Below are 25498 nucleotides of genomic sequence, written 5' to 3'. Positions count from 1 at the left end.
ATTTAGTGTTTTCATTTCATCCACTGATAACATTACAAGACATGTTTCAGTCTGAATCTGATAACCATTGCACTTAATTGGTGCAATTCATCTAGCAGGCTTTAATTGAAATAAAGACATTGCTATTCAATGCAAGTCATGATTCAAAGACGTCATTCTGACTTCCACTTGTAGTCAAAATCAATTATCCGTTACAGTTTTACTGCTAAATCATTACAGTTTGCTATATGTATTTAAAGGAAAAGCCATCACCTTGTCTCCTTGGTTTTATTTTACTAGTATCTTCATAGACTTACAAACTCATACAAAGTATAAGGTTATATACAATTCTTAAATTACAAAAAACAGTGCTATTGTATTTCGAAACTGAACTTAAAAAAACAGATAAAAAGTCCCTCTTTATTGTAGTATGAACACAGTTCATAATTTAAAGCCATTACATGAAAGTGCTATTTATGAAGAAGATTTCAGCCTTTTATACCTTTCTGCATCATTCAAGTAGCTCGGTCAATTATGAGACATATTGTAAAACATAACAGAGATTTATTTACCGCTTTTGCCCTCTGACAGCCCCCTAAAAAATTTATTAATGACATCCCTCCCTCTAAAACTCTTTGGACCCTTTTTCCTGTGCACCCCTACATTTTTTTTATAATTTATAACGCTTTCAAATGGAAGCAATGAATATATATTTTTTGTTGTTGTATTTAGTTCCAAATGACCTCAGCTTTGTAGCTTTGAACTCAAAAGGTTACATATTCAAGCCAAAATAACAGCTTACAGTCTGACTTCAATTGACCATATGACAGCTGGTTAGATGTAATTTTTATCAAGGATTTAAAACTGAACCCATCAGTCTCTTTTGAGACATTTAAATTCTATACAAACAAAGCAATATTTCTCACAGCTGTTCAACAAAAATGTTGATCTAAAGTTATAGCTTTAACAGCGCAATGAAATAATCAAATGACTGATAATTTTTATCTTAATGCCTTTTTTAGATATGAAAAATCACTTATAACATTTTCTGTCATGTTTTTCAAGTAAATTCTTAAGATTTTGTTATTTTACATGATTTGCATTTTCAAACTAGTATTTCTAGATATCATCAGATACTCCAATAAAAATTCTGTGAATACAAAGGATTTTGATGAGAACATATTCCCAAAGGAAAATATAGTTATCTAGAATGAATATTTTCCCCGTATTAATCAGCTGTCTTCTTATATATTCAAATTTTTTGTCTGTACTGCTACATATGCCTTGATTGACAGGGAGAAGTAATTTTATGTAAGCATAGTTTCAGATTTTAGAAAATCCTGTACATAAGGTGCACTTGTTTTTCTTCCGCACACTAGTCGGAAATGATACTATAGGTAAAAATGTGTCATAGAATTTAATCACTAGTGTATTTCTTCCATTTTGAATAAAAGAATTTACTATTGGAAAAGATTCACTTTTGCATTAATTAGCACCATGTTAGACAACAAATTATATATTATTAAATTTTGTATAAATAATAACTTCAATTAATGTCTTGGCTTGCTTGATCAACAGATTGTACCACAAAAAGAAAAAAGGTAAAAATCAGTGAGAAAATCAGGTTTCTAGAAATTAATTGGGTTGTATAATTGCTGTTCTAAGACATGTTAGAATGTCTGTTTTAATACTGCCCAAACCATTTATAATATATCACAATAATAAAATAACCTATAAATCAAAATCATAAACCAAAATAAATAACTAAAGAAATGAAAATAAAGCCAGAACCAAAATTAATAAGATGTGAGTCTTGTCTGTTGATGGGGTGCACTCTGTTATTCCACCTTGATATTACCATCATGTTACATCATACTATTAAGTCATTATGCATCAAGCCAATTTGCACACAATTTAATGCAGGAATTGGACTATATACCACTAATTAGAGAAACGTAGCTATATCATATTCAGGCTGCAGTTCATTAGTAAATACTGATTTAATGCATACACCAGTCACATCATTAACATGCAGTTAAATAATATAAGTTTGCTTCTTGTTTGATCTCACATATTTGATCTTTGATATAGAAAATTTCATAAAAATTGCTGACAGTTCAAAGATTTTTGTTGGTTATATGGAACCATATGGTGGGTTTTTCCATCTTAAAAACATATATAAATCTATTTCTGGATATAAAAACTATACATGTAATAAGTAGAAGAAAATAGCACACCAAATTTCTATTCAATAAAAAGTAAAGACAATATTAGACAAATTATGATTGTGGAGGAAAACTGTCAGACAATAGCAAGTTAATTACATATTAAACCACATCTGTCATTAGTTACAGATCAATCTATATGTTACACAAATAATAATTTAGAGAACCTCTCGAGAATTGTACAAAACGACAGACAAAAAAATATTAATATTCATCTCCATGGAAACAAGAAACAAGACTGAGCTAAGTATATCTTCCAATTGATACAGTAATGGGGGAGATTTCCATTATTTGATTACATTTTCTTATAGCCTTCAAGATTAAGTTTAGTCTCATAAAGATAGCATATAAATTACTTTCCATTCTCTTTTATTATTCTCATTATTTTCTTTAGTATAAGAAAAACATACATCTTTAATAAAAGAACCATTTCCCCTAAAAGCTGAATTTAATCAATTACGTAGGGGTTACAATTTTACATACTATAAATATTTATCAATACACAAACTTCAATGTTAAGTTTAATTCAAAAGATGGATACTTGCTGAATTTGATTAAATTTAACAATAAGTAATCGTGAATCTAACATGTGATTGATTTTTCTATGTCCCATTGTTTTTGACACATCTGTCACCCTAACAGCACAAAAAAAAATGTATGGGGAAATTCAGGACTATAGATTTGCTGTCTTTCTTGTGTAACATATGGTATACATTACTTTGTTATTTTTCTTATTAATGTGATGAAATATCTTGTAACATATTTCAGTAACGATTGAGAGATGTAATATAACTTAGTGACTGAACACAAAATAATGCAATTCAATGATTCAAGGAGAGTTAAGTGTTCTGAGTCATAATTGTATCAAATTTTTACAGAATTTCATGAAAATTAAAAAAAAAAACAAGAATGTGTCCACAGTACACGGATGCCCCACTCACACTATCATTTTCTATGTTTAAAGGACTGTGAAATTGGAATAAATTCTCTAATTTGGCATTAAAATTAGAATGATCTTATCAAAGGGAACATGTATACTAAGTTTCAAGTTGATTGGACTTCTACTTTATCAAAAACTACCTTGACCAAAAACTTTAACCTGAAATTTGCACTATCATTTTCTATGTTCAGTGAACCGTAAAATTGGGGTCAAAACTCTAATTTGGCATTTAAATTAGAAAGATCATATCATAGGGCACATGTATACTAAGTTTCAAGTTGATTGGACTTAAACTTCATCAAAAACTACCTTGACCAAAAACTTTAACCTGAAGCCAAAAACTTTAACCTGAAATTTGCACTATCATTTTCTATGTTCAGTGAACCGTAAAATTGGGGTCAAAACTCTAATTTGGCATTTAAATTAGAAAGATCATATCATAGGGCACATGTATACTAAGTTTCAAGTTGATTGGACTTAAACTTCATCAAAAACTACCTTGACCAAAAACTTTAACCTGAAGCCAAAAACTTTAACCTGAAATTTGCACTATCATTTTCTATGTTCAGTGAACCGTAAAATTGGGGTCAAAACTCTAATTTGGCATTTAAATTAGAAAGATCATATCATAGGGCACATGTATACTAAGTTTCAAGTTGATTGGACTTCAACTTCATCAAAAACTACCTTGACCAAAAACTTTAACCTGAAGCCAAAAACTTTAACCTGAAATTTGCACTATCATTTTCTATCAGTGAACCGTAAAATTGGGGTAAAATCTCTAATTTGGCATTAAAATTAGAAAGATCATATCATAGGGAACATGTGTACCAAGTTTGAAGTCGATTGGACTTCAACTTCATCAAAAACTACCTCGACCAAAAACTTTAACCTGAAGCGGGACAGACGGACGAACGAACGGACGAACGAACGGACGAACGGACGCACAGACCAGAAAACATAATGCCCCTCTACTATCGTAGGTGGGGCATAAAAAAGGTTTATCATTGAAATAAAGCTTTGCTCAATCTTGTTTCTACTGTCAGGTTGCTGAATGAAGTTCCAAATACCAAATCAAGGTTTTACTATATATGCAAAAAGCTATAAGAGTTCAGGCTACAACCCCAATTCTAAAGGCAGGCAAATACAGAATGATAGTTTATGTTCTATGAAAACTTTTCAAAAATGTTATCTAAAGCAGTCATTTACTAAGTCTACCTCTGCATAAAATGAAGAAATAAAGATAAAAGTAAATCTTTGAGAGAACTTTGAAAAAAACCTGAGTATGCCTAAGGTGTTAGCAGGTTATCATTGAAACCATTGTCCCCCTACCTTAATGGTTTTATTCTGAAGTCTGAGACCATTGAGTGTGTGAATGGCCTTCTCTGCATCCCTAGCTAACTTGTAATTTACAAATCCATATCCCAGACTTTGACCTGAAATCAAAGATTTAACGTCCCCTGAAATTGTAGAACAATAAAGTCAGTATACATAAGAAAAGTAAAACAAATCAAGGAGGAGGAGGAAAAAAGAAAATAACAATCTGTTTTATGGCATAGTTTGTAATTACTTGTTTTTTGTCACTTTATTTTTGTTGCTCATAACGAACATTTACTGCTCTTTAAACTTATTTCATATGATGCATTTAAAGACTTAATACTAAAACTCTTTTTGTAGTTTTAATGGTGTTGACAAAACCACCTTTAGCATAATTGTGCAGAAATATGCTATCCCCAATCTGTAAAACCAGGTTTTTAAAATTACCTATTAATGCTAAAAGCTAAAATTTACCAATTTAATAATTCTTTTGGTTTGTTTTGATTTAAATAGTACTAAACATTGTTGTAACATTGTCACAGAGAGCATATGCAGTTATAGATGTTGCGAACAATCTATCAATTAATATGAAAGCATGACTTTTAAAATTGCCTTGTACCCAAATAGTTTCCTAAACCTAATATAATCATTAAAACTGTTATAGAAATAACATTAAATTATGAAGTCAAAAGGGCCGAAATTAACTGCTGCACCATACTATCATACCGCATATAATTACAGACAAAAAAAATATTTTAGAAATGAAAGTAAGATTTAACATTTGACCAGTCAGTAAAAACATAAAATGTAAGGGGACTACAATTGATAGGAATGTAGGGAATCAGCTAAACAAAAACGAATTGATTATAATCGGTTTTTGATTTATTTTTTCAATTTGAAAATAATGATAAAACTTGTACTTAAATAACATTTTTCCTAATTAATGATTATGCATGTCACATATAGTTTTGAAGTTCAAGTAGAATTAATCCCAAAATACATATAATTTGGAGGTACTGTATACCAAAAATGTGCATATAAACAAAATGGATATTTTAAAGGATGTTTAAAGACAATCCTTACATGCAAATGTACTCGGAGATTCCAAAAGGTTTCTTTCTGTAAAAAAATAACAATTCAAATATATTTTTTTTTTTTATCAATAATTGAAAATAGCCAAAGTTCATTACATATGTTGCAGTTAAAAACAGTAAATGTTCTTTTGAATACTACTAAAAAGGTTTGAGAAGTAAGTATGACAATATTAACTACATATGTAAAAATATGCCACAATTTGTTACTTTCTTTTTTTTCCAATGAATCCTAGGGCTATAGGGCTGTCCAGTGTAGGTTTAAAAAATAAAAAAGGTTTTACATGAATACTTATTATCTATCAACAACGAATCAGATAATAAGTAAAAATAGAATGCTTTCAAAATAAAATATAAAAGTCCGAAAACTTGAAAGAAACGTTTAAACACTAAAGTGTGTGTAATAACAAATATAAATTTAGCTGCTTCTCAGAAGTAAAAATAGTGTTGATTGACTGTTAGAAGTTAAATGCTTTACATTCGGCAGGTAATAAAAGAGATAAATTATAATTAACTTACCAGTTGGTTTGTCACGGATAAGTTTACAACTCTCCACCTCTCCTATACTAGAGAACAATGCCCTGATCTCCTCTTGAGTCATGGTTTGTGGTAAGTAATTGACTATGAGGTTGGTCTTGCTACAGTTCTCATCCCCCTGTGATTCAATAGAGGCTGGTGATGTGGTGCCATTTTGTGTCTGAGGTGGCTGCACAAGAGGAATAGCATGTTCCATCTGAAAAAATATATCATTGCATAATTACACTACTCTTATAGATTTAAATATGTGATGATTTGAACTAGGTTCTTACAAAAAGGGAAGGAAACATTCAACCATACAGACAATATGTACAATACAAAGAGCAAAGAAAGACAGAGCACATGAGTAACTAACAACCCAACCCCCTTTATGTTGATGTCAAAATCCAAGTTGCTGTCGTAAACTCCAAAATGTCATTAGAATAAAATTTATGACAGGTGTACAATGCTATAAGGTAAAAAAGATTCTCTGAACCCCACACAGTTTCATTGAAATGCTGCTGCATTGCCTTTTTAGGGGAGTTATAGATGTTAATTCCTGTTTTACTCTGAAACTGTCGTTAGTGAGTGTAAACAAAAGTAAACCTTGGCTTTTTTTATATATTAAAGTGAACAAGCAATTGATGTTGGGAAGAATTTTAGCAAATTTATTTGTTACCTGATATAGTAGCAATTACAGATTGTGTATCATATGAAAATGAATGTGTATTGACAGACAGACAAGTCATTACATAATACATGCATTCTTCAAATAATGGGAGATAAAGTCTGTTGGAGAGCAATAAGATGGAAGATAATCCTGTTATCTGTAACACCATAAAGCACTTAGCCGACATGTTTGTACCATTATCACTTTCACACCATTATAAGAGGTGCTAAAACCGTAATGCCCATCAGCCATTGCCTTTCATTCATTGCTACTTCACATCATTGCTGACTGTTAGACATAAGAATCATCCATCGGTCAATTAATCAATTCTTCAGTAGACTTTGTGTAATTATATGTAGTGTATATATGCACTTTATAAGATGTGAAAAATTGGTTTTGGGTAGAGTGAGGTTGGAAATGAAATATCCAGACTGATGAATTAAAACTAGTAAACAAGAAAAATAAAAACTTCCATCTCACAAAAACACATCCCCTAAAAATACTGTTAATGGGACCATTAGTTAAATTTTGTTCAAGAAGTTTTTATTTCTGTTTTTAAATTCATTTTTCAAAATAGACACCTTTTTTAAATTGTGAATAAAGCTATATGAAAACACAAATTATAAACTACAAGATCTGAGATTTAATATTACAACTTTAGGGAAAATAAGATGGTACCAAAATTTTCCAGTATTAATCAACAGTTATTTTTTAAACCTTCAAATGTCTTGTAGTTTTATAGATTCCTGTTATCCTCTTTACACTATTACTAATTAACTTAAAGTTGTGTCTGAGAGTAAATATTTAAATGCATTATTCTGGCAATTTGTAATTATCCCTTGCATCTTAAATAATGTACAGAATACCATGTTTCTAAGGAAAAAAAGTAAAGTATGCCCAACTATTCTGTAATTACACAACCATGCTTTACAAATTAACCAAGATTTTCTTGTAAATTTTTTGAAGATGAAATTATAGTATAGATTCCTACACTTGAGGCCTCTTCATCATTACACATTATCACAGACAGTGTGGTATCTGATGATTATCAGCTATATTCTACAGTAATGATAACACTTATCAACTGTGTAACAAATATATATACAGATGGTCAACAAGTGATGACTGATTATACCAAAACATAAGTATCATATTTAGATAAGGAGTTTGATTGGGTCAAAACAGTTCTTACAAACAATCTTTGGCATGTCTGTAATGATAGTCTAACTTATTTCAGTTTTTGGCAAAAACTTTGTATCTCATTATGTCTGTATCTTTTTCAAATCACAGAGCAAAAATATAATAAGCTACTGCATCTAGTACAGCCAATTATCAGAGCAAACTAGGGTCATAACAACCAAGACAGAAGGATTCCACATGGCAAACATAGTGTTAAATGAATTTAGGTACCTTCAAAAATATCTTGTTTCTTATACATAAGCCTTTAATTTATAAAAGATCTATAAACTAAAGTTAAAAAATATTCCAATATCTAAACCAAATTTGAATGGAGATCATTTCTTATGGATTAATATGAGATTATTATTTCAACGTATATTTGTTCCGCCTAACAGAAGTTCCACTGGAAACTTTGTTATAAACAATGTCATAATACCTATTCCTGTTGGAACAAATATTCTATACCATTTATTCCGTTAGGAACTTATACTGTAATATTTATTCCTGTGGAAATAATATTCCAGAATATTTCTTCCTTTTGGAACTTATATTATGAAGGAACTTCTATTCTGTGACAATTTCACCTTATGTACATTTTGTTACCAATAACATAGTCCTGTCATTGCCCTGGAGATTGTTAATGTAAAACATGAAAGAACCACTGAAAAGTGATTATATTTCTAAATTCTGTTACACTATCGATGGAGTAAAAAGGAATGTATATAGCATGTTTTAGTGATTATATTTCTAAATTCTGGTTATGTTATAATAATGCTCTAAGATTTTCTATCCATGGAGTATTAAGAAATATATATAGCACTAGCATGTAGCATCATAACAAGTTTTATAAAACAGGGGAAATATGTGTCTAATTAAGGTAATATTAATTTACTTTAAAATAATAGTAAGTAAGAGGTAAAACAAGTTTTATTCTGAACCTATTTTATACAAACTATATATAAAAAGAGTGGAACTTAAACCCTAATTAAGATCAATGAGTGTAATTACTATATGAAACCCTGGTCTTTGGCTCTACTAAGGTACAACATATTAGCAGTTTAACAAAAGCCTTACAGCTGAAGCCTTCCGAACAAACAAACAAAAAAGAACTGGACCAGCCACCAATAGATTCTCCAAAATATTTTCAAAATGATCAGATTATCAGTTAAGATTTTGAAAATCCCTAGAGATTTGAATGAGTCTTGTAGCTTAGCTTTACCAAGTTCTCCTGCTATGTTTTGTTTAACAAAAGAGAGGTTTAAAGAATGAAAATGTCTAATATCACAATCATCATCACAAGGTAATGGGAATTTTTATTTAAAAATACTATTGGGTATTGTAAATATTTTCTCTAGAGATTAAGAAAGGATGTGTCTGCATTGAAATTTCCAAATATGCAGGGGCGGATGCAGGAATTTTCGAAAGGGGGGGTGCTAACCCAGGGCAAAGGGGGGGTGCAGGGGGTGCAAAACATATGTCCCGATACAAATGCATTGATCGGCAAAAATAAAGGGGGGGTGCGCACCCCCGGAACCCCCCCCCTGGATCCGCCACTGATATGTGTCTGTATTGATGTATAAAATTAATCTTTCAAATCTTCAAAAAATCTATTGGCACCTTGGTAGATCAATATAATAAAGCAGTAATTGGAAAGCCCCACCTAAAACCTTTACGTTTATACGAGGTTTATACAAGATAACATTAATTCATATCTATCTATTTTCAAAAATATCTTCCCTAAAAATCAAGGAAATGTGGAAATGATATTATGTTTCTATAGAGATAGAGAATTCTAGCATCCGATCAGCATGATATGATTTGGCAGATGTTTATTTCATGTTTGAAAACATTCTTTCCCTTGATTTTCTAATATCTCACACTTATAACCGTTGTTATCGAGGAATGCATATAAATGTGCACTATGCTGACAATGCGTTAATATATTCTGATGCCCCCTTGTTTCAAACTTATAAATGCAATCAAATATCAGTATGTAATTTTATTCAACATGAATTGTGAAATCACCAGTAAAATATTGTTAAAGCACATAACAATCAATCACATTCATTTTCTAAATTTTATCAATTAAAAAAATGTGTAATGAATGGCTCATCCATGGAAGGTACAGCAAGTAGGCTTACACATTTATAAAATTGAGAATGGAAATGGGGAATGTATCAAAGAGACAACAACTCGACCATTGAACAGACGAGACAACAACTCGACCATTGAACAGACAACAGCAGAAGGTCACTAATAGGTCTTCAATGCAGCGAGAAATTCCTGCACCCGGAGGCGTTATATCTATTTCTACCTTCAAACTACCTATTCCTTGCCTCTCTAAATCATTTCGCTTATGTTTCAAAGTACATATAATTCTGTGTCCTCTGTAAAATGTGCATTCATGTTCATGAAATATGAATATGAAGACACTTAACCAGAGGACACTGCAATATGAAAGACAGTTACACAGAGGAAAATATTACAACAGAAAGGTAACAGTACACCAGACATATGTCTGAATTAAGAGGACATTTAACCCATGTTAATCCCTATTTTGATTACTAGACTAGTTTATAGGTTTTTTTAAAAGCTAAATAACCTAATGAGAAAAACAGCTCTAAATTTCTAATCCCATAAGGAATAACAAAAATATGTATCACCATGTGAAAAAGGGAGCAACAGAAAAACAAATGTGTACTCAACTTTAATGTAAATTTTTATTAAAATATCTGACAATATATACAGGTTTCTTTTGAGGAGTAAACTTCATATTATCCAAATATAGCAAATTCATTTAATGTGAGCTTTTGCTATTCTCATGCTTAAAAAAGATGCCCCCATGAGTGGATTAAAATAGTAAAAATAAATGTCCTTTTTTCAGCATAAACAACAACATGACCAAAGAGTTAATATGTCTCTAATTTCTTATGATCTAGTACATAACAAAAACTAAATTATTCTTCAAACATGACTCATAATTATCCAAATGCATGAACTAATTACTGAGAAATTCCAATTACCCCATTCTCATCACTAAAATGAACTTGGTCATAAACCGTCAAAATACACAAACTGAATTACTCAATGTGTTGATGATGAAGAATAACAATTATAACTGACATAAAATGTAGGAACATATGTATTTCTCTTGTAGATCACACATAAAATAGTAATTAAGTCTGGTAGGACATATGTCCTAGTCTATAACTGCTTACAATAATGACCAGATGTAATAACGGATTGGTGCTAATCAAAATTCATTTAAATAATTAATAACTGACCACCAAAATTCTTAAAGTATGTCCTTCTATTAAATGGATCATTTGATTTGATATATCTCATTGATGAACAATTTGACATTAAATAATATGAAACTCTTGCCTTCATGGCCTTCATGAACTTCTTATTGACTTAAAATTTTGTAACCTCACCAGGGACATATACATACGTCTCTAACCTCCCTAACTATTTAAATAATAATTAATAACTTATGGTAATAAATCAGTTCATTGAGTACATTTATTGTAAATTTATAAAAATACACATATCGGTATGTTAGATTACTTACAATTTTCTGTTGCTGCTGCAGGGTCATCATATTGAAGGAAATCATATTGGTTGTCTTTGTTCTTGTCGTTGATGGTTCTTCTAGTTTCAGAATCTTAAAATGGAAGAAAAAATCAATATGCAGTGCGAATAATTTAATTGAGAAAACTAAAAATACGATCAATAATTACTAGAAATATTCTACTATAAATAATATCATTTGATGCTTACCTGCATTTGAGATAAAAACGGTCACAAACAAGTAAAAAATAAACTTAAAACTGAAACAAACAAAAGAAAAACGTAAACCGCTACACACAAAGCTGTTATATTCCAACGTTTGTGCTCCGTGTAACGGTAGAACAACAGATTGTGACCCCCGAGTAAATATTTGCATCAAATTATCGCCACCTCCAGCTGTCATATTCTAACCAATCAGAGCAATCGTAACTACAATGGCACGTGCCGCTTCATTACAGTTCATTCAGTAGCCAAAGAAAATAGAACTTGCATTATTTATTCTCATAAGAGTAGAAAAATCGATGTTCGTTGCTAAATTGTCGATATTTATTCAATTTCTTACATTAAATATGTTCGTTACTGGATTCAGCGAGAAATGTATAATTTGTTTACCTAATAACAGATCGACACGAGTCACAAAAGAATTTTCGATTTTGTAAAAAAAGAACAGATGTTATTCTTTTGTCTATTGGTATATTTACACACAATTCTTAGTAAATACCTCAGGTAATAGTCAAATAATGAAAAGTCAGAACTAACCCAAAACCCGACAAAGAGCCGAATTAGGACTTATAGATAAAAGTATTAGTCCCAGGGCTGACACAGTTGCAAAAGACAGAAAAGGAATTTGTTTCGATGATGCAATTGAAGTAACGGACAAATCAACTAAAATATTTAACAACGAATAAACTGTCCAACTTTTTTATAGCAATATTACATGTTTATAAGTTTCATGCATGGTTTAGAAAGGATTCGATTGCAACTTATATAAATTGCTTTCCTGCTTAGCGATACGAAACTGCATATTTGGCATAACTTCCTTCAATTTTTCAATTTGCTAGAAAAACTACATATATGCAAAGAATTCTAGGGATAGGGGAAAGTAGAATACGTCCCCATGATATTTCCTTACAGAAGTATACTTCAAAATGAAGCCACACAACCGACAGATGGGTTCACATATTTTTAACTACGTGTAGTTGGCAAGTCTAGCAGTGGTGTAAATGAAATATTAGTCCTCGTTTTTAGAATTCATCCAATTTTAACCAAGCTCACTGAGCTGCCTGTGAATTTATAAGACCTTGTTTAAGAGCTGCATCCTTTAATAGTTACAATAAGGCCAAATAAAAAAGTATGTGTGGTTCCAGTTACATCTGAAAAAAAGTTAGGGTAGGTAGGGATTTTTTTTATTTTATGTTTTTTTTTTTTTTACATTGAGTCTATGGGAGCAACATTCTGACTTATCTTTGAAACCATTGTCATTAATACATTTGAAGCTGATTAAATGTGAAGAAATTCATGAGTTCACCCCACTGGCCTAGGAGATTCTTCACAAAATTTGGTTATGTCCGTGGTTATTTAAGTGCTTCTTGGTCGACATATATATTATACTGGCTTAAATAATATTATACGCTGTCAGATTCAGTTTCAGATGTTAAGAAATATTATAATTTGGAAACTACAAGAGAAGTTGGTAGACATAAGTGAAATGGTGTATGCCCATAAATATACAATCACCGACGAAATGACGATACCTGTTTAGAGTTTCAACATTTTAGAAATACCATTTATTTCGTTGTCTTAAAGTTGCAAGTATTCTGTGTTCCTTGATTACGATATAATTGTCGCCCTACCGAGACACATAATTGATGTATGTCTACGTTCCTAAACTATCATTTTGCTGTTTGCTCTGGGCTCTTAAGGTACACTGAACCAGACTTAATCGATCGTATAAAAAAATATAACAATATCCAGGTATATATACAAAATGAGTTTTGGTTGTACCTTTTTCAGACTTGATGTGTACGTTAAAGAATTATTTTAACATTTATATTGCAAAAGGAGAAAATAAATTTCGTGTTCCAAAAGTAATGGACAAACAAAATGTTTTCTTCTTCTTCAAAATTGCATTATAATTAATATATTTTGAGTTCAATTTTCGTGGTCGGTAAAAGAGAAACATTCTCATGATATACATCTTTATTCTTAATAAACTATCATTTTGACAAGTTAAAGAAAATAAATAATTCTGTACAAAATATATAATATTCAATAAAATACAATTCTTGAACATATATATATATATATATATATATATATAGTCGATGCACGCTCTGGTGGACTCGAATGTATTTTCCGTTGTCAATCATCCACCAGTGGCATGTAGTTGTTATTCATTTTCAGCTGTCCGAAAAAAAATGGTTACTTAAACACAAACTCAAGTGTAACTTAATCCGGCCAAATGGACAAGTGGACTGATCATAGACATGTTTGTCTATTCTCCTTCTGTCCCTGTTTAAGCAATTATATGAGATATCAAAAACCTCACACAAAGTGGACATTATATAAAAAAAGAATATGTGGTATGATTACCCATGAGACAACTGTCCACAAGATACCAAAATGACACAGACATTAACAGCTATAGGTCACCGTACGGCCTTAAACAATGAGCAAAGCCCATACTGCATAGTCAGCTATAAAAGGCCCCGATATGACAATGTAAAACAATAATTATAGATAGTTTGAGAGATATTTTTTTACTTTTTTTCATGTTTTATAACTCGACATGTATTTAATTATCTTCTTTCGACTCATATCGTTCGTATTGGAGTTTTAACGCTTTAATTTTATCAAAAACGGTTAAGAGTCCCGTCATTTTCGAATTCGATTTTTTTCTGCAATACCAATTTATTTTAAAGATTTTATTTTTTTTTTTTTACATCAGATACATATATTGTTTTTTATTTTATTAGTATTTTTAATGGTAAATATTATGATTTCTAAACTGAAACGAAAAACAGTATTTTTGCAAAAGCTGATTGTTTCACACTTTGAAAGTAAGTTGACTTGGTTTGATGTCGGGTTTTAACTCCTACCATATATTGTTATTTTGTTAGAAAAACATATGTAGTTGAGTTATAAACCTCTTTACTTTCCCGAAATCATGGCAGTGTCATGTCTATCCTAAAACATTTGCTGAAAATTTTGGGTAACGCATTTTCTGCAGTACTCAAATGGTTACGCAAACTTAAGGAACAGACTACCGTGCATTACATCATGGTCAAGACAAAATTATGATTTATGTATACATGTACGTAAACAAGACAAGACAAAACAGCTGCCCTTATGGAGTTAATTTATGGTAAATACTTTTTTAAAATCTTAACTCTGACATCAACGTTGTCTTGTTGCTGTCAGATTCATGCACCCCTTTAAAAAAATCCTTTAAAACCCTGGATTCACATCTGGTTTTATTTTATTTACATCTTTATAATTTTAAAAATGTCAGCGCACGACAAAAGCGTGTTTCAAAAAAAAAAAAGGAGTCTTCGTAATAAGTTTTATTGAAATCTGATCAGAACCGTATCATTTATGCCCACATCAATATCATTTACATTCCCAAGGAAATTCTAACTACCCTAACAATTGTTCACAAGACCTTATTTTCGAATTCTTAGTCCAAGGACGGCTGGAAGGTGTGCAAGACTATGCATGCAAATTCACATTTTTCGTGGAAAGCAAACATTACATGGGAACTTTACATCGCAGTTGGTAATATCCGGCGGCAGGTAAATTTTCTTAAAAATAAACTTATATATTTGCCACTCTTATGTAAAAAGGTCTGAGCAGTTAAAATACTTTTAATAATTTCGTATAATTCAGATCGTTTCAGAAGTTTACAGGTCAACATATATTGATCATTTGAATACATATATTTTCCAGTTTGCATTGTAAGCCACTAGTCTGGTCATATTTTATTCGGATTAGTAAGTTGTTGCAAAATTTTGTTAAGAAACATATGATAAGAGATCGTTGGAATCATAATTAGTCTACGGACTAGTAATTGGAAAAGATTTTGGTGCAAACTGATTTTCAAAAGTTATTGAAATTACAATCTTTGAATATTAATTGTTGTATTTGATAATTCAAACATGTATAGTGTATTGTTATACGATCTTTCAGTGGCGGATCCAGAACTTTTCCTAAGGGGGCCGCTCTAGTCATGCTTCAATGATTCCCTATATAATCAACCAAATTTTTCCCACGAAAGGGGGGGGCCTGCCCCCCCCCCCCTGGGATTGTTATATATACATGCACGCAAAATACTAGTAATTGTCACTGAACTGTCTCAAGATCGACAAAGCCTATACATTCTGTTAATGCTTATATTTTGGTTTGCACAAGGCCAGGCTTTTCTCAGACTGACGGGCTGTTTAGGGCGGTCGGCGGATTAAAACTTAATCATTTAAATGATGCTGCTATTGCTATATATATCATAGTCTGGGAACAAATGGTTTATTTATTAGTTGAAATTGGCTTCGAACTTGCTGTCAGTAACTGCAAGTTTCAGATCTGTACTTAGTGTCTTTTTGTTGTTGGGATGTACAAATACCCGGCCACGTAAGTTGTCGTAAGTTGTATTTCAATTGTTATCCATCAGCATCATGAGCAGTTTTCAACTGATTTTTATAGACCGTTGTTATGCTTTTCTGTTACACCACTGTCCCAGGTTAAGGGACCACTTACATGTAAGACCCTGCCATATTCTGTATGTACGTTCCTGTTCCAAGTCAGGAGACTGTAATTAAGTGGTTGTTGTTTATTGCCGCGTGTGTTACATATTTGTTTTTCGTTCAATTTTTTTGTACATCAATTAGGCTGATAGTTTCTTGTTTGAATTGTTAATGATTAACATTTGTCATATCGGGGCCTTTTATAGCTGTCTATGCGGTATGGACTTTGCTCATTATTGAAGGCCGTACGGTGACCTATAGTTGTTAATTTCTGTGTCATATTAAGTCTTGTGAAAAGTGGTCTCATTGCCAATCATACCACATACTTTTTTAAAATTTTAACTGACACTGAGTACCTGGAAGTACTATAGATGTCATAGATTGGTCCATGCATTTTTGTTGTTTCTGTTGTATCGTGCGAGTCAAGCCTTTTCCAACTGATTTTTCAGACAATTTGTTTGTTAAATTGTGCTGTTATGCCACTATCCCGAGTTAAGGTAGGATCGAGCGCTCACAAGCATAATTAACCCTGATAATTTCTTTGTGTCAGTTTTATAGCTTTAAGGTATGGGTTTTGCTCATTGGAAAAGACCGTACAGTGACCTATTTAGACGTTTACGTTCTAGATCATAGGCCTTTTGATGGATAGTTGTTTCATTAGTAAAGTTCGTACGGTGACCTTAGTACTATAGATGTTTACTTTATCGAACTTATGTCTTTTGGTGGACAGTTGTTTCATTGGTATAGACCGTACGGTGACCGATAGATGTTTACGTTCCCGCGAACTTAGGTCTCTTGGTGGATACTGAAACATGAATAAATGGTTAATGTAAGCATTGGCATCTTTGCAGTGACCAAATAATATTCAGATGTGTACTTCTATAATCTATCCCACATTTTTTTAAATATAAAACAATCACTGAACCATTATAAACGGCAATTAAATGCTTCGCTGAGCGCAGTCTGATACGACCACAGAGGTTGAACCCTGAGCAGTTGGGGCAAATTTGGACACAATATTCAAGCTTGATACTGTCTGAATTTGGATTGTGATCATTTTCTTTTTTTTTTTTTTTTTTTTTTTACATATATAGGTTTCTGACACGATACAAATGTCAAGATCTCACAAATCTATTGCGCAATACTGAGCAATTAAAGATTTCTTCTTGAAACTTTTCAAAAATTTGGGGAAAAAATTGAATCCCTTAAAAAAATTGGACCCCAAACTTTTGGAATCCCCCTTGGAGCAATTATCCCCATACTCGATCACAGCCTGTCCTTTGTAGTATGGAACTTGTAATACAATTTCAGAGAGATCCATACGCTTACACACAAGTTATTGTCCAGAAACTACAAAAATGCTTGTTTTTGGCCCTTTTAAATTCCTAAACTGTGGGCACCATAACCTCCAAAATGAATCCAAACCTGCTTCTTGTGGTATTAAACATTGTGGTACAATTTCAGAGCAATTGAAATACTTATACACAAGTTATAATCATGAAATTAGAAAAATGCTTGTTTTTGGCCCCTTTTGGGCCCCTAATTCCTAAACGGTTGGGATAATCATCCCGAAAATCAATCCTAACTTTCTTTTTGTATTGAACCATCTTTTTTAATTTCATAGAGATCCATGTTATTGTTCGGAAACAAAATGTGCGGACGAGGCAGACGACGTAGACGACGACATCATACCATTATACGATCCCAAATTTTTTTTTGCGGTCGTATAAAAACCCTTATCGGACCACAGATGAATTATCACGTTGTGATTGGTTAAACGCCGTCACGTGGTGACCCCCTATGAGACCGTATGGGGTTAGTAAGTTTCATATGGGGTTCATGGCGCGTTAATGGCGACGTCATCTATTAATGTTGTTGTGTTTCATTGTTTATTTTTCAACAAAACACCGCAGAAAAAGTCCAGCGTCCGATAAATTCGTTATACGGTTAACTACTGACCCCCTACGGATCCATAGAGGGTGAATAAAATTCATAGGGGACTCGGCCTCCGGCCTCACCCCCTATGGCTTTTACTAACCCTCTATGGATCCGTATGGGGTCAGTAGCGAACCATATAACTTATAATAACGGTCAAATTCACCCTTTTAGGATAATAACTTCAATAAGGAATCGTCTGACGATTTCGGTCATGGTAAGCTATTTGTAGATCTTGTCATGTTGATCTTTTATGCCATTTTCTTTGCCGGGTAGTTTTCAAGATAATATAGGCAAAAAACGAAAAGGTAAAATTTGTCATTTAGGTTAAGAGCAGAAGTCGTCTGACAGTTTTGATGTTAAGTAACAGTATGCAGATCTCAAAATTCCGAACATACCAACAGACAACACTTGCATCTTACACTGTGTTCAATTTTATCCATGTCGGCCATGACGCAATCAGATTAAAATGGCCATGTCGGAATTTTAAACATTGAGAACAGGTTATTGTGATCTAAATGATTATAAATCCAAAATTATACCATCATCAGACAAAAACTGTTCCTGTGGAGAGCCAGAAACTGTAGAACACTACCTTTTACATTGTTCTAACTATGAGGAGGCTAGAGAGAGGATGAGAACATCTATTTACTTTATTACAGGAAATATACACATGGATTTAGACACCTTATTAGGAATCGATGAAGAAGACATTAATAGAGACAATCGAAATGAGATATTGTGCCATCTGGAAAATTATTTAACGGAGTCTGGTAGATTCAAAAACACTATACAGCAAAAAACACTATAAATCTATATCAAAATTAAGTCAAAATTTTTTAAGCAGCAGCCACAATTTCAATTAAGTACATGAGTGAACATTACATATGTGAAGAAACTACAAAAGAGGAAATGTACACAAGTGTTTACAGTGTCATTTGGGACACTTACTAAAGACTAAAGACTTGAAGATATATCAAGGATGATGTTTGGTCCCAGTTACATGCCCCAGTTACGTGAGTTTCAGAGGAGAAAGTTTTTGAAAATAGTTAACAGACTATAGACCTTCGGGTGAGGTTAGCTAATTTTTGACCCGGCGAAGGCATCGTGCTGATTTTCAAATTTTTCAGAGATGCTGCAATCATGATAACACACCGAAAAAAGAAATACATGCAGGAGGCTTACAATCAGTTGATTTTCGTGGTCAACGTATTTGACTTGTCGTCACATAGCAGTTATATGCAATTTTATTAAGAGCTGAGTAGAGTGGGGTGCTCATTTTCGCCATAGCTTTTCATGTTTTCTACAGTTTATGTTCAGGTCTATATGTTTTTTAAGTATACTGATATTTCTATACGAAGATAACTTCAAATGCCAAATATTCTTAAACTTGAAAACTTGTTTGTTTGAAAATAATCATCTGAAAAATTAGATTAAAGGGTGTTTGAAATTGCCTGATGTTTTGTCTATGGGGACACATATTCGCCGTTTTTATACATCTACTTCAATCCAAATAACTGCAGCTTTAAACAATGATTTTTCGAATCAATTTCATTATAGACGGCAATAGCAGACATTTCATAGGTGTACAAACAAATTTAGGGCGATCAGTCAAAGAATTACTTCTTTGAAATCGGGTTTTTCATTCAGGAAATTGGCCGAAAATCGTGGTCCATTTTTCGGTTCTATGCGGTAAGTGACGCAATTTTGTTGTAGTTTAAAAAATCATTTGTTATAAAAAGTGTGTAGTTTCGATGATGCACAAAGAAAAAAGTTCGATCTTGTTTGTACTCATCAAGATAAATAACTTCTGAAAAGCATTTAATCGGCGTTGATATTCTAAAACGTCCGAGATATTACTGACGCTTGAAGTATAATTTCCATATCATCTCATGACTTTTCCACGCATGGGGCTAACTTACGAATTAGCTAATTTTAACTGTATTTTTTTCAACTTATCGATTTCCCAATAAACATTTTCTAACTCTGTCCATATCCGTAGAATGTAAAAAGTTATTTCAACAGACAAGATTAGAAAATGCGTCAGAAATGTCTATACATTTTTAGGTAGCATATAGTAAATATGTTCTTCACATGATAAACAAAAGAATACAATAGTTGTGGACAATAAATATACAGAGCGAGTAAAGTAGGGACCTGCATGTATGCCGGAAGAAATCACAAGACCAAAAAAATATGGCAAAAGGATAACCACTGAGCAAAAGTTTTCAGTTTCGAAAATATCCGACTACTCCAGTTGTAAAAAGCTGCCAACTACTAGAGTTGATTTTCCCACGTGTTCACGGCACAAAAAGTCTATCATACATATGTCAGAACAGGATAAATCATACATATATTCGTTTTCTTCATATTCAGATAACAAAAGTTGTTAAATAATGTTATCAAACTGTACCTTGAATGGATGGGACAGTCCTTTATTTATTTTTTTTTATTTTTGTAAACTCTTGCATTTCAGACTAAAATATGTTCTAAGTATGAATGAACCTTGCTTTTACTGTTATAAGTATTTGTTGTAATGTTAAAAACTTGATCTGTCTCGACCGAGGTTCAGACCCATTTTGAAACGTACATTAAATTGTCTTTTTTTTTTAAATATTCGAGACAAGAGTCATTTTTTTTAAGGGTAACAATGTCAGGATGATAAAATATATCGGTAAGTCGGCCATGCATAGCAACTAGTGTAACTGATATCAGTTAACTTAATGCTACCACGAATATCCCAACCCGGGATGGTAGTGAAAAATAATTTCAACAACTTATTGACAATTAGAAATCATTCATAGCATTTTTTTTATTTATATGCGCGTATATTTTAGAACAACCCGAATCTGAAAGTCAGCTGTTACTAGTTTTCGCTAGGCGGATACTCTCCACCCCAAAGAAGTATAGCGTATCACCACATCGGCCATAATTTTAATGTCTAATAATGAGATTGAGAAAACAGCGAGACGTATCTAAAGTGCCGATGTTTCCATTTAGGAAATGATATTCTACCTTTAAAAAGTCAATGATTACGGTGTTTTCGACTTCCAGTGCTGAAATAACTTAGGCATTTACAAGACAACAAATATAACATGTGGAACGTGTATTAACATCTATACAAGAACACATAACAAAGTTACCAAGGATGTGACGTTACATATGGAACACCAAAGTATAGCGTTACGTTACGCGCGGTTAAAGTCATTACATTTCTCCATTTCTTCAAAAGTTCTGATCTTCATTTCAAATAAAGTGGTATTGAATAAATTAATGTTCAAAAATAAAAGTTTAAATTTAACAGTCCATATTTCACTTGTGATATCTATTTTTGATAATTACAGTCCATATTTCACTTATGATATCATATTCGATAATTACAGTCCATATTTAAAATCGAACCACAAAGTCACTAAATCTAGCTGGTGCTCTCTTGGTTCGGTTCGGCATCTCTCTTCTTCCTGGTGCAATCATGTGTTTGTCTCCATTCGGTTTAGTGTGCATCAATATTCTATCGGCTCGCCACTTACCATTTGAGTGCGGAATGTCAATGTTATTAGCAAGTTTGAAGTGTGAAGAGTCAAGAAACACTTTTCTTCCGTCTGACTTTCTCTGAACTCCTATGCTTGATCCGGATATTTTGTATATGATATACGGTTCAAGTTCATATGCAGTTGACCATTTATTCCGTTTCTCTTTCTTGAATAAAACACGGTCACTGATTTTAAATAAATGTTCTCGGTACTCCTTTTTCTGTGAATGTTTATTCGAAACATTTTGAAGTTTGTATTCTTTGTCTCCTTGTGCTCTTGAATTCTTGTCTCTTTGTGTAATCTTCTTGATCATGTTTTCTGTTTTATTGCTGTTCCTTACGTGGTTTGATTTAGTCCTTGCTGCTTTGTTTCTTATCTCTGGTATTTTATGTTCAAATTTTGCATTTCCAATTCCTAATCCATTTGGCTCTTTTAATGTTCCATCTTCTTGTATTTGTAGCATGCCTAATTCAATAAGTGTTTTCTTTCCAATCAATGGTGGTGAATTAGTTTTTCCTTGAATCACAATTACTTTTGTTTTTATTCCTCTAGTTGCATTTCTCACTGTTGTAATAAATTCTCCTTTTACTTTTAGACTGCTTTGCAAAGTACTCAATTTCGTTTTGCTTTCTAATAATTCAGCTCCCTCTCTAGTTCTGTTTGTGTACGCTCTGTACTGATACTCATCCATTACGTTAACGTCGGCTCCACTGTCTGGTTCTATTTTCACTTCTACATCATTCATCATAACTAGTACTGTTCTTGCTTCGTTTTTAATTTTATTTACATTTATTTTCTTAACTGCTCCTAAATGATTCACTGTCCTTCCGAAAAACTCATCATCTGAATATTCTTCTTCGCTTGTCTCTTCAATTGTTCTTCTAACGTTCTTACCTTGATTTCGTTCAGTGTATCGTTGATTCCTATATTGGTCATTGTCCTGGTATACAGATTGCATACTTGATTTGCAAACTTCAGCAAAATGATTCCATTTATGACATTTATTACACTGTTTTCCGTAAGCCGCACAATCTTCACGTTGTTCAAACGAATGTATTTTTCCACAATAGTTACACTTATTCCTCCTTTCATTTCTCATTGTGTATGTTTCCTCTCTATTTTGCATGCCGTAATGTCTTTGTTTTCCTCCATAATTCGTCACTTTTGCAATTTCTCCGGTTCTTGATGCTGTGTATATATCTCTCATGTCATGTATCTGCAATGTCGTATCTTCTAGCTGATGTACTTCCTGTAACATTTGATCAAGTGTCCACTTTCTGTTAATTGTCTTTTTGATTAGCGATTCATTATCTGTGGTTTGAATAATGTGTTCTAAAATTCTGTCATCTTGATTTTCAAATTCACAATCAGCAGCTCTCTCTCGTAGTCGTGTCGCGTATGCCACTGTTGATTCTCCATTAATCGGTCTCATTTTCAAAAATACGTATCTTGCATAATGTTTATTCTTCTTTGGAGCAAAATAATCATTCAGTTTCTTTTTTAGCTTTTCATAAACATCCATGCGTCTATCAACGGGGTCGGGTGTACTTTTCTCTAATCTAGAAATTTCCTTACCTCCATAGATAATCATTGCGTCCTTTTTGTCTTCAGGTTCTGTAATTCTAAAATATCGGAATTCTCTTTCAATCCCTTCTAGCCATTCCTCCCACTGACTTCCCGTAGTAAGGTGATCCTCCGATGGTGAGAACGGTAAAGTGCGCAAATTTCTGTTTTCTGTCACAACTGTGATTCTTTCAGCCATTTTTCTTTTTCTTTTCTTATGTTATGCCTTTAAATATCTTCTCTCAGTCACTTTTCATCTCTTTTATCCTCGTCGCCAATGAAATAACTTAGGCATTTACAAGACAACAAATATAACATGTGGAACGTGTATTAACATCTATACAAGAACACATAACAAAGTTACCAAGGATGTGACGTTACATATGGAACACCAAAGTATAGCGTTACGTTACGCGCGGTTAAAGTCATTACAAGTGCTCCTGTAACAATGTGCCATAAATACATTTCGACGGTTCCTCTTCGTAAAAGCGCTAACGTGAGCGTAATTTATTACGGGATATATCTGTAATACATCGTGTCCGGCGATTGTGAAAACACGCGTCGCGCGCTCGGAAATATAAGCTCTAACGCAACATGCGTAACTACACATGTGTCATACGTTTAATGTGCGGGTTTTTTTTTTTATTATATTACATAAAATTACAGGAATTACAGAGGTCAAATCCTTGGGGAAAATGAAAAATAATACTTGCAACTTTACATTTTTATATACTTCGCTGTTTGACTAGTGACGTACAAATGTAGTCGTAGGCAGGCCGGTCATAGAAAAAAAGCCTTTCTCTCTTAAATTCAAGACCAGAATTTAGTACAATGAATATAAAAGATAATAGGCTTTATTTACGAGTCGGCATGGTATTTTTAAGGTAATAAGGACACAACATTTAAGAGCTCTAATGAATCGGTGCAAATGACGTTTTTGAACAACCAAATTTAACTGTAAGCATTTGAAATCGGAAATATACGAATGTGAAACTAATCCACATGCATATTTCTCCCGAAATCCGCGCAATTCCAGAATTGATTCTTACGCTGATGATGGGCCGGTCATAAGAGTGGCAAACTGACTGTTTTCTTTGTTATATTCGGGTAACACATAATGTGACCAGAAGCGCATATGATATAATCCAAACTTATGAAATTACTATAAATAGAACTGAATTTCTGACTGTGATAATTGAGGGAACATATTTATTGACTGAGGCATCCTTTTGACGAGTGTGTGCTTACTATAGTGATGATGCCTGGCTTGTTTAGCTTGAAAGGATCTGGAAGGTTATACTTATGTTTGCTCACAACTAAGAACTAAATTGCCATGATTAATGGCATTTCATGAAGTCATAATTTAATTATCAGTTGGACTAAAATAAATAAAATCTAAGGTTGTATATCACTGCTATAAAACCAGATCAAACCCAACACGAGCGATTGCTTTACTCAAGTCGATTTGAAAAGCTCACTAGAACTTGTGTTTATGTAGTTTATTGAATTCAATACCGACTCTGAATAAAACTTTGAATTACCATTTGTGACAAACACTCAGACTATATTTGAACCTACTCGCATTGTCTGTACTCACCTGCGAAATTGCTGAACTGAGTGGAACCAAGGAATTGTATAGAATTCCTTGATGGAACTGAGTCTTGATAAAAATTTTGACATGCAATGTAGATTCAATGATGTATATTTCAGTCGTCATCACCACGACTATCAATAGCGGCAAGTATAAAGTAATTTAATAAGAAGCAGTTTTTTTGTTGTTGCTTTGCTTACCTGTCAAATAAAACTATTTCTTAATTCCAATGCTCAATACTTTCAACTGCAGACGAATTCGAATGAACAGAGATAAATTCAGTGTTCAAAATAAAATCCAAATGAGGTTCTTGTAAACTGAATATTTAAAAATCGGACTAATTCAGTGCATCCACTTAATAAAAATTACTAGTCAATTTTAAGAGACCACTTATGTAACAAATTAAACCATGAACTAAGAAAAATGCAGACCACTACGGAACCTAACCTTCAACCATCAGCGGAATGAAAACAAATGCAAGGATACACTCAGCATCAGTAATGTATGAAATACGTCAGAACCCCATCAACATATTCAATAAGTCTTTAAGTGTAGCCGTAGGATTAATTAACATTAACTATTTCAACAATTCTATTGATTTTTATAATTAAGGAAAGAAGTGAAACTACTGAGATTCATGGATTATTTTGACT

General features: G+C 32.5%; 1 protein-coding gene across 5 annotated transcripts in view; it reads right to left on the bottom strand.

Annotated features, from left to right (window-relative positions):
* Positions 1-25290, bottom strand: part of LOC143053649 (ELAV-like protein 1) — a 36985-nt gene extending 11695 nt beyond the window's left edge. For 2 of the 5 annotated variants that reach the window (XM_076226440.1, XM_076226448.1), the window contains exons 1-4: positions 11698-11856; positions 11489-11581; positions 6072-6285; positions 4477-4604 (exon numbers count right to left, since the gene is read on the bottom strand). In XM_076226440.1, coding sequence (XP_076082555.1) covers positions 4477-4604; positions 6072-6285; positions 11489-11581; positions 11698-11703 — 441 coding nt within the window. In that variant the 5' untranslated portion in view covers positions 11704-11856. Of the gene's footprint in view, positions 1-4476; positions 4605-6071; positions 6286-11488; positions 11582-11697; positions 11857-25045 lie in introns of those variants that run through there. The other 3 variants (XM_076226455.1, XM_076226459.1, XM_076226467.1) reach the window with 2 other exon arrangements.
* Positions 25291-25498: the final 208 nt, after the last annotated feature.

Source organism: Mytilus galloprovincialis, chromosome 1 (assembly GCF_965363235.1).
Source record: "Mytilus galloprovincialis chromosome 1, xbMytGall1.hap1.1, whole genome shotgun sequence".
NCBI lineage: Eukaryota > Metazoa > Mollusca > Bivalvia > Mytilida > Mytilidae > Mytilus > Mytilus galloprovincialis.
The sequence above is the reverse complement of the archived record's forward strand: the minus strand, read 5'-3'. Positions and strand labels throughout refer to the sequence as shown.